Source organism: Hyaena hyaena, unplaced genomic scaffold (genome assembly GCF_003009895.1).
Source record: "Hyaena hyaena isolate Hyena2069 unplaced genomic scaffold, ASM300989v1 scaffold_1428, whole genome shotgun sequence".
NCBI classification, from domain to species: domain Eukaryota; kingdom Metazoa; phylum Chordata; class Mammalia; order Carnivora; family Hyaenidae; genus Hyaena; species Hyaena hyaena.
Window position 1 is genome coordinate 8,738 of NW_024082051.1, and position 10,889 is coordinate 19,626.

Here is a 10,889-nt window from a genome sequence, read left to right on the forward strand (position 1 = left end):
AAATGAAGGTCAGATAACATAGCAAAGACATTTCTGTGGCAGTCTGGTTAAGAGAAAAGAGGGTAAGAAAAGTTGAGGTCAAGCAGCACACCACCGTATAGACATGGCCAAAAAAAAAAAAAAAAAAGGCAAGAGATAACACCAATATTTACATTTCAAGCAGATTAAATAAAACATCCTCAATTCTAAATTATTTTACATTTTAATTATTCTGTGGTTGTATGTAATTTACTTTATAATTTTATAAAGGCCCAAGAGCATATACAACATTTGCATTAGTACAGCTTTATGCATTAAACAATGTTTTAACAAACATAATTCAAAACAATACTGAGTCCACAAGTTTATTTTTCTCCTTAAAGAAGTCCATACATTACTAAAGATTAAGAAACCCAGGCAACTAGATATTTTACTTTTGTGTACTCAATTTTTATTTTGAGTATTGCAATTATTGAAGAAGTCTACTGTCCACTTTAAATTATCTAGATTTTTAAAATTATAGTAAAAGAAAGATAATTTATGATAAAAGATATAATCTGGACATCTGACAATCATTACTTGCTTGGCTTGAAAAGGAGTAAAACAATACATTTCTCTTTGTCAGTTATCAACTGTGAAGAAAATCTACTTTTGTTCCTCTTAAAGGCTGCTAAACTACAAAGTAGGCTGTAAAATACTACCCTGTGTAATCAAGCATTTACAGTTACCATGCTTGTTGATTGTAACTAATTTTACAATATGAGGACATCCTGTTAAAATCTCACTTCACATTACATTGTAAATTTTCCAGGTTACTTTGTTACCTATTGTTTTAAAAAAGCAATTACATTAGATGAAAAATATACACTCAATTGTTAATAGTGCTTCCTTATAATTTTTGAAAAAAATATTCTTTAAAAAATTACTCAACTGCTGGACTGAACAACTCAAAGTTTTTACTCTCAACTCAATAATTTGCCTCTTTACTGACCACAGGTTTCTCTTTACTGTTTGGATTCTTACTGTCAACTATTAGTCTTCCTTTGGGAGTAGAATATAAACTTCACTTTTGTATAATTTCTTGGCTGCCAAAACTTCTAGATATACTTAAATAGTTGATTACTGAACAAGGACAAGATAAAATAATTCGCATCAGTCTACATTTGGCAGCAAATGGATCACTGCACAAATCTTAAATGGTATTTGATCACTCACTTTAGAAAAAAATGATTACTGAAATCTAAGTTAAGAACGTGAGATCTATCTGGCTTTTATTGTTGATTTCCTAAATGAACTTGCTAAAAAAACTTGTGGGTTGTTCTTATAGACTACATGTAAAATGAGATGAAGCAGAACCTTAAGAATTTTTTTTTTTTTTTTTTGGTAAGAATATCCTACTAAGGATGTAAACACCATGGCACTCTCTTCCTATCCAATTATTTTATTAATCATGTATTCACCCCATGAGTTCCCCAAACTCCCTAATTTCACAAAACGGTAGTTTTGACGTCAATTTCTGTATCATCAAATACCTTCAAAATTTTCTCTTCAGAAAATGCTTATGGCATATTTTTCATTTTCAATGCTCCAATATACTTTTAAAATGGCATTTTCTGTGTGAACTGGCAAGATTTCCCTCCACTCTATAACTTCTATAATGCATACTAGCTTTAGCAAAAAAGATACTTTATTTCCATACATTTCCTGCTTTTTAGTAAACACAGTACTGGGTGGGAATTAACAGCTAATGCTCTTATCAATTCTGTAATACATTGCATCCATTCCTTTTTATAATGTTTCTATTTTATATACAAAATACATATACTTTCCAGAATTGTGAGAATGGGAAAATTTTTGTGAAAATAACCAAAAATCAATCAAGTTGGTACTGGAAAATTGTATGGATAGTTATCAGAAAAGTAAAATCAGTGCCTTTTGGATCCTTCCCAGCAATAAATGATACTATGGTTCTATACATATGTCTAAAAAATATACTCCTAAAAGGAAACCTAGGGAAAAAAATCCTTACATACTTCCCAAATCCCATGATTTTTATCATTAGTACTTATATTCTTTAAAATGCATGTAAGAACATAGTCATGTACTCACTAAAAAGGTTAACATAGTTCTGACCAAAGTAATTTAATTCCATGATGCACCTACCAGAACCACCCAAGGCCATGCACACCACAGCTATTAAAGATAATGTACTAATATTTTCCATCTGTATCCTCTAAATTTTCAATACAACATTAATTTCACATGTATTTACCAATAATAATAATATATATAGTGGGAAATGTTTAAATCAATGAACTGGCATTAAGTTACCCAGAGTAATAAACCATATGTAGTAAAACTAATATACTCTCCAAGCACTTAATCAAACTGAACTGATACATTCTTTTAAAAGGATAATTTGAAATTATAAATTTCTTCTCGATTAAACCCAGAAGACTCAAATACCACTGACTATCCTTACAAATGTTTCAAAATTCTGAAAACCCATAATAAATGCCATTACTTTAAATATTAGTAAAATGTTAAAATCAGCAATTCTGAAATCTAGTAATTAAAACCATTAAAGCATAACATTGACCTAATAAGACAAGAATTTTATTTTTGTAATCTTTATTAATATATGATCATCCCCTAGGGTCGCAACTGCTAGCCTTTTAAACAACGTTTCAAAGGCAATTTTACAGTTCATTTAATACCACACATTCCTATAACCTTAGCCATTTTAGAAAACAAAGGAAAAATTGCTTCAAAAATGCAGTCTTAGAAATGTTACTATAGTTAAGAGCGGCTCTGCATAACCTCCTTCTATAATCAACCAGTGTGTCTTAGATTGCCATGTGTATCTTGATTGTGACATGCAAAACGGGTTCTGCTTTGGGAACTGGCTAATTGGCATGCAGATTTCTGCAGAGATCCACAGTCCCAAAAACAAAAACAGAGGAAACAAACATTCTAGGGCCAACTCACAGAACATATACTTGGGAGAAGAAACCCTTCACAACAGTCGATATGCAGAAAAAAGACAGGTGATCAAGTACTCAGATTCTCAGGCCACCAAGATATAAATTATTTAACAGCATTCAAATGGTTATTAGTTTCAATGTGTGACAAGACACATTCTCAAAGTGGAAAAGGAGTTGTTAAACTGATTCAGACCACCCGCAATGGTCTTACATGATGCCATTGTAATTCAAGTTTATCTTCAACCATTTAAAAATTTTAAGAATGTATTCCAAGGTAAGATTTCAAACCTAGTTTAATAAATTACACATGCACTAATTTGTGTGTATATATTTTCTGTCATTTGAAAGCATTTTAAACCTCTTTGATAATGAAAAAGAATAGCCATGTTGAAATTAGTAAATTTAGACAAACTATCACTGACTTTCATGTATTACTGACCAAGAATAAGTAATCCAGATCTTTAACTTTGAATGAATTGATAAAAACACATCAGGACGTTTTTGAGAAATTTGTCCTTATTACCTGAATACCTTTCTATTTACTTCAGTGAATTCATAAGAAGGGAGTATTTTTAACAAAATAGTATACCCAGTGCTTTGAAATGAAAAAGTGACCTAAAAGCCTATTTTGGTAAAGGCAGAACACAAATGAACTTTCAATTCAAAAGTAGTATTTGCCACCAAAGTGGAGATTAAGTGAAACTGGATAAAATTAATCCCAATTAGTAAGTATTAAAAGCACTAGGAGAAGACGTGTCATAGAAAATTAAAGAAAAAGAAGTTACAAATTAAAAATGGAATGTGTATTTGGATAATCTGCAATCTAGAATTCTGTAAGAATTGCCAGAATCCAAACATTTTTAAATAATATTTCTGGTAAAACTCAAATTCTAAATATAATACCTGGGATTCCTCCTTCTCCAAAGAAGAAATTAAACAAATTAGGCAATTTGTTCTCTGAAATACTCTGCAAATTCCAATTCACAAGAAGTATACAAAATAGAGTAATAATAAAAGGTGTTTATAGATGAATTGCTACAGTAATTCCAATTTCTGCTACCTCAGCAAGGTACTATACATGTACCACATCAACATAATAGAAATGGCACGGTTTCTCAGGACATGTTCCACGTTTTATTTACATTTTAAGACTAACTTTAATCTCAAAATCACATATCCATACACCTATTTCCTTTTTTGTTGATTTCACTTAAATGCATGGTTTGTCAAACAAAGACTGTAAACAAATATTTACCATGTCTGTCACATATAACACACAGGAACGGCTTTTAACAGGTATTCATCGGCCTTCCCCACAACATTTTTTTATTATAAATACAGGTATCAAAACAATCCTGAACATATTTTTGATACTACTAGTAGTCAGCACCCACACCGCTTCAAAAATCAACACAATTTGTGACAATATTCATTGTACCTGCTACTTTAGACAATTTCAACTTGAAGCTCTTTCACTAAGCAAGATGGATAAAGCATGCCAGTTCTGTTTTTCCTTCTTGAGATTTAATTTTTTACTTTTCAGAAACACACATGCTTCCACAGCATATGACTCTTCTCTCCATGCTTTCATCTTGAAAACCTGAATTCTATCTTGAGTACTCCAGGTTTATGCTTAAATGACAGTGCCTTAACAAGAGAAAACAAATGGTGCTGCATTTTTCCTCCTGTAAGCTGAAAACATAATGGTGTACATGTATTAAATATATCCTTACAAATGTCCAGGTCATGTTTACCAGCTGGAAATCTTTTACTTAATGTGTGGGTATTTTGCATTGTGATATTTAATCAAGACATTAACATGAGTAGAAGGTTGTTGATTTAAGACAAGTTTGAGATCCACTAAAATTAATTGTTGTATGTCTGTCCTTCTGGCGGCTGTGGAAGCTTCACATTTTCTTTGGACATCATCAGACGCCGTAGCTCCTGGAGTACGACTTTAATGCTATATGAGTTTTGCCATTTTGCTAACACTGGTATGCTCCGCGCATCCACCTGAAATGGGGGGGAAAGAGCAAAGTTAACCACAAAATTTAAAGTACTAAAACATCTACTTATATAAAACATACTTTAATAAGAAGTGCTTTAAAAATCCATAGCCTGGCTCTATTTTCAAAAAGAAACACTATAAAACTACAGGTTCATAACACAGGATAAAAACTCCTCTGTAACAGGGATTTCCTAAAAATCTGTCTTGTGTGTGTGTGCTTTTTTATATCTTACAATAAACATGTAGTGAACTTTGGACAACAGAAATAAACATTACATTAAGTAACTACACTGTAAATATAGTTGCCAATTCCTTCTTGATGAGACAAGGTCTTAAGGTTCCTCTCCATTTCCAATGCCACTACCCAGAATCTGGACAATTATCTCCACTGGGATTTAGAAAAGAGCTGTTAAACCAATCTCTGCTTTTGGATTTTCTTCCCAATATATTCTCTGCACTATACTAACCTAACCTTCACTGTGGAAGACTGACAGAATGGGGCTGGAGCAACTTCAAAGCCTAGGTAACTAGGTAACTGACTCACTTGACTTGTCTGGTGGTTCCCTGGAAAACCCTACTCAGGGGCATGTTTTTTTTCCTTAAGTTTCTTTATTTTGAGAGAAACAGAGACAGCATGAGTGGGGGAGGGGAAAAGAGAGAGAGAGAGAGAGAGAGACAGACAGAGAGAGAGAGAGAATCCCAAGCAGCCTCCGTGCTGTCAACACAAAGCCTAACATGGGGCTTTAACTCATGAGACCATGAGATCATGACCTGAGCCAAAACCAAGAGTTCGATGCTTAACCAACTGAGCCACCCAGGTGCCCCTCAGGGTTTTTCTTTATCTGTTCTCAAAATTCATCTATTGAGTACTGCATATTTCTCCTCCCACCTACCTCCACACCTACCCCAGGCATTAGTCAAAAATAATCAGGGTCAATTTTAATATCTCTGCTGCCTGGGGAGACAATAACAGGTCAAACAGGAAGGTGTTCAAAATATTTCAGAGGACAAATAGGGAAATGAGATGTCCACAGGGGCGTTGAAAAGTTCCAACATGTGCCTGTGAATCTAGAAGACCACACACAATCAGGACTGTACAAAGGCTCAAGAGAAGACTTGATAAATTCTTACCTCTGGCTGACTTTGAGCAACACATAAGAAAGATTACAAAGTAGGATTTATCCTGGAACTACAAGTTGGCTCAGGATTTTAAAAAGTCAGTCAATATAAAACACCATTATTAACAGAATAGAGAACAAAAATCATAATTATTTCAATAATCATAAGAAAGCATCTGATAAAAACCCAACAACTTTTCTGATAAAAAACACTCAATAAACCAGGAATAGAGGGAACTTCCTCAGCCTGATAAATGACATCTATAAAACCTACAGTTAACATCACACTTAATCATCATGGCTACTCATGACTATACTGGGGGTTCCAACCAGGCAATCAGGCAAGAAAATGAAATGAGACATCAGATTGAAAAGAATGAGTAAGTCAATCTCCACTTGCAGATGACATGATCTTGTTTATAGAAAATCTTAAGGTATTCATTAAAGAAACTAGTAGAACTAAAAAACAAATAGAGCACAACTACAGGATACAAGATCAATTTATAAAACCATGTTTGTACAGGCACCTGGGTGACAACTGGTTGAGCGTCCAACTCTTGATTTAGGCTCAGGTCATGATCCCAGGGTCATGGGATCGAGCCCCACACTCGGCTCCATGCTGAGTCTGGAACCTGCTTAAGATTCTCCCTCGCCCCTCTCCCCCCTCTTTAAAATAAAAAAAAAAAAATCAATTAATTAAAAGAACTCATGTCTGTATATCTGAAATAAACAATCTGAAAATAGAATTAAGAAGATAATGCATTTACAACTGGGTAAAAATAAAATACATAGATATGAATTTAACAAAAGAAATTTAAGACTGATATAATGAAAACTGTAAATTACTGTTAAAATATTAAAGACCTAAATAAATGGAAAGACATCCCCTGTACATGTTGCTAAGATGACAATACTCCTCAACACAGTCTACAGATTTAATAAAGGCCCTATCAAATTTTCAACTACATGAGGTTTTTTGTTTTGTGTTTTTGTAGAAATGAACAAGATTATTTTAAAATTCATGTGGAAATGCAAAGAACCCAGAATAGCCAAAAAAAAAAAAGTAACAAAGTTTTTCCAAATGTAAAACTTACTACTAAGGTACAGTAATCAAGAAAGGTGGTGCTCCCCTTTAGCTCTTTGAAAAGAGCTTCTTATCCCTTCTGCCTGTTCATTCTTTTTCCATTTTTGCCTCATCTCCACCCTATCATCTCTCTCTTTCTCTATGCTCTTCAACCAGCACTGCATACACCTGGCTATTTAATTGTAGCTGGGAAATCTGGTTATATGCTTTGAACCGATCTTTGTCTATTGGTTTTCTTCTTTCTTCCTTTTCTTTTCTTCTTTTTGACTCTTTATGTGTTTTTATTTTCTATCAGTCGCCTTCCCGCCTCCATCCTTTCTCATTACTTTTGAGTTTTACCTCTCAGCATGATTGTTGGATTTGTCTGTGCGTTTGTGTCCCTCTGTTCCCTGTGTGTTTGTCTGTCTGTTTTCTTCTCCAGGGCTACCTCAAGAAACAAGCCAAAGTACACATGGTGGAGAGTCCCAAATACCACTACGAGTAGGAAAATAAAATTAACAAGGTCTCAACATGAGAGACCAAGAGATACCATTCAAAGAACACTTTCTGAAAGGATACAACCTGGACAGTCAAAGAGTCTTCTTGGGTACAGCAGTGCTCACAGGTGCAGAGTGTGTAACAAGTCTTTAAAACTAACAAGAGCCAGAAAGCTAACCAAAATGACAAAACGAAAGAGCTCTCCACCAAAGAAATTCCAAGAAGAATTGATAGCTAAGGAACTGCTCAAAACAGATATAAGCAGCATAACTGAACAAGATTTTAGAACAATAATCGTAAAATTAATAGCTGGGCTTGCAAAAAGCATAGAGGACATCAAAGAAACTATGGCTACAAACAACATGGAGAACAATAATAGCCATGAAGAATTAAAAAATGAGATAAATGAAATACATAATAAACTAGAGGTGTCCAATGCACGGATTGAAGAGGCAGAAAAGAGAATAAGTGATTTAGAAGACACCATTAGAGAAAAACAAGAAGCTGACAAAAAAAGAGACAAACTGAACCAGGAACAAGAAAGAAGAATTAGAGAGCTCAGCGATACAGTCAAACGCAACAATATCCGTATCATAGGAATCCCAGAAGAGGAAGAGAGAGGGAAAGGTGCTGAAGGAGTCCTGGAACAAATTATACCAGAGAACTTCCCCAACCTGGGGAAGGAAGAAAACGTTGAAATACAAGAGGCACAGAGAACTCCCCTCTGACGTAATTTGAATCGATCTTCTGCACGACATCATAGTGAAAATGGCAAAATATAGGGACAAAGAGAGAATTTTGAAAGCAGCTAGGGAGAAAGGGTTCTAACATACAAAGGGAAATCTATCAGAGTGGTGACAGACCTATCTACTGAAACTTGGCAGGCCAGAAAGGAATGGCAGGAGATCTTCAATGTGATGAACAGAAAAAATATGCAGCCAAGAATCCTCTTTGCAGGAAGCCTGTAATTCAAAATAGAAGGAGACATAAAAGTCTTTCCAAATAAACAAAAATTGAAAGAATTTGTCACCACTAAGCCAGCCCATCAAGAAATCCTGAGGGGGACTCTCTGAGGGAAGTGTTGCAAGGAATGAAGACACCAGAGACACCACCACAAGCATGAACCCCACAAAGGACACAATGACTTTAAACCCACATATTTCAACAATAACACTGAATGTAAATGGGCTGAATGCTCCAATCAAAAGACACGGTAGCAGAATGGATAAAAAAACAAAATCCATATATATGCTGTCTACAAGAAACTCATTTTAGATTGGAAGATACTTTCAGATTAAAAGTAAGGGGTTGGAGAAATATCTATCCTGCTACAAGAAGTTAAAAGAAAGCAGGAGTAGCTATACTTATATCGGACAAACTGGTCTTTAAATTAAAGACAATAACAAGGGATGAAGAAGGGCATTACATAATAATTACAGGGTCCATCCATCAGGAAGAACTGACAATTATGCACCAAATATGGGAGCACCTAAATATTTAAATTAATCACAAACAGAAACAATCTTATAGATAAGAATGTGCTAATAGCAGGGGACTTTAATACTCCACTTACAGCAATGGATAGACCAACCAGACAGAAAATCACTAAAGAAACAATGGACTTGAATGACACAATGGACCAGATGGATCTGACAGATATATTTAAAACTCTGCATCCTGAGACCACGGAATTCACTTTCTTCTCAAGTGCACATGGCACATTCTCCAAGAAAGATCACAAACTGGGGCATAAAGCAGCCTTCAATAAATATAAAAGAATTTGATATCATACCATGCACACTTTCAGATCATAATGCTTTGAAACTTGAAATCAATCACAGGAAGAAGTCTGGAAAACCTCCAAAAACATGGAGGGTTAAACAACACCCTACTAAAGAATGAATGGGCCAATCAGGCAATTAGAGAAGAAATTTAAAAATATATGGAAACAAATGAAAATGAAAATAAAACAATCCAAACTCTATGGGATGCGGCAGAGGCAGTCCTAAAAGGAAAGCACATTGCACTCCAGGCCTATTTCAAGAAATTAGAGAAAGCGCAAATGCAAAATCTAACAACTAGCCTAAAGGAACTAGAGGCAGAGCAACAAGAGCACCCCAAACCTAGCAGAAGAAGAGAAATAGTAAAAATCAGAGCAGAAATAAACAACATAGAGACCAAAGAAAGAATTGAACAGATCAATGAAACCAAGAGTTGGTTCTTTGAAAAAATAAACAAAATTGACAAACCTCTAGCTGGGCTTCTCAAAAAGAAGAGAGAGAGCACCCAAATAGACAAAATCATAAATGAAAATGGACTTATTACAACCAACCCCTCAGAAATACAAGCAATTATCAGGGAACACTATGAAAAATTATATGCCAACAAATTGGACAACTTAGAAGAAATGGACAAATTCCTAAACACACACTCACTACCAAAATTCACATGGGAGAAATAGAAAATCTGAACAGACCCATAACGAGTGAAGAAATCGAATCAGTGATCAAAAACCTCCCAACAAATAAGAGCCCTGGACCTGATGGCTTCCCAGGAGAGTTCTACCAGACATTTAAAATGGAATTAATCCCAAATCTTCTCAAGCTATTCCAAAAAACAGAAATCGAAGGAAAACTTCCAGATTCATTTTATGACACCAGCATCACTCTGATTCCCAAGCCAGACAGAGATCCAGCAAAAAGGGAGAACTACAGGCCAATATCCTTGATGAATACGGATGCAAAAATCCTCAACAAGATCCTCGCAAATCGAATCCAACAGCACATAAAAAGAATCATCCATCAAGATCAAGTGGGATTCATTCCTGGGTTACAGGGCTGGTTCAACATTCGCAAATCAATGTGATACATCACATCAACAAAAGAAAAGGTAAAAACCATATGATCCTGTCGATAGATGCAGAAAAAGCATTTGACAAAATATAACATCCCTTCTTAATAAAGACCCTCGAGAAGGCGGGATAAAAGGAACTTACTTAAACATCATAAAAGCCAGCTATGAGAAGCCCTCAGCTAACATCCTCCTCAACGGGGAAAAACTGAGAGCTTTCCCCCTGAGATCAGGAACACGACAGGGATGTCCACTCTCACCACTGTTGTTTAACATAGTGCTGGAAGTCCTAGCATCAGCCATCAGACAACGAAAGGAAATCAAAGGCATCAGAATTGGCAAAGAGGAAGTCAAACTTTCACTTTTCGCAGACGACATGATACTCTACA

General features: G+C 35.0%; 1 protein-coding gene across 2 annotated transcripts in view; it reads right to left on the reverse strand.

Moving 5' to 3' along the window:
• Positions 1 to 331: 331 nt before the first annotated feature.
• Positions 332 to 10,889, reverse strand: part of UBE2V2 (ubiquitin conjugating enzyme E2 V2) — a 58,870-nt gene continuing 48,312 nt past the window's right edge. For both annotated transcript variants that reach the window (XM_039223658.1, XM_039223657.1), the window contains one exon: positions 332 to 4,976. In XM_039223658.1, coding sequence (XP_039079589.1) covers positions 4,830 to 4,976 — 147 coding nt within the window. In that variant the 3' untranslated portion in view covers positions 332 to 4,829. The remainder of the gene's footprint in view (positions 4,977 to 10,889) is intronic.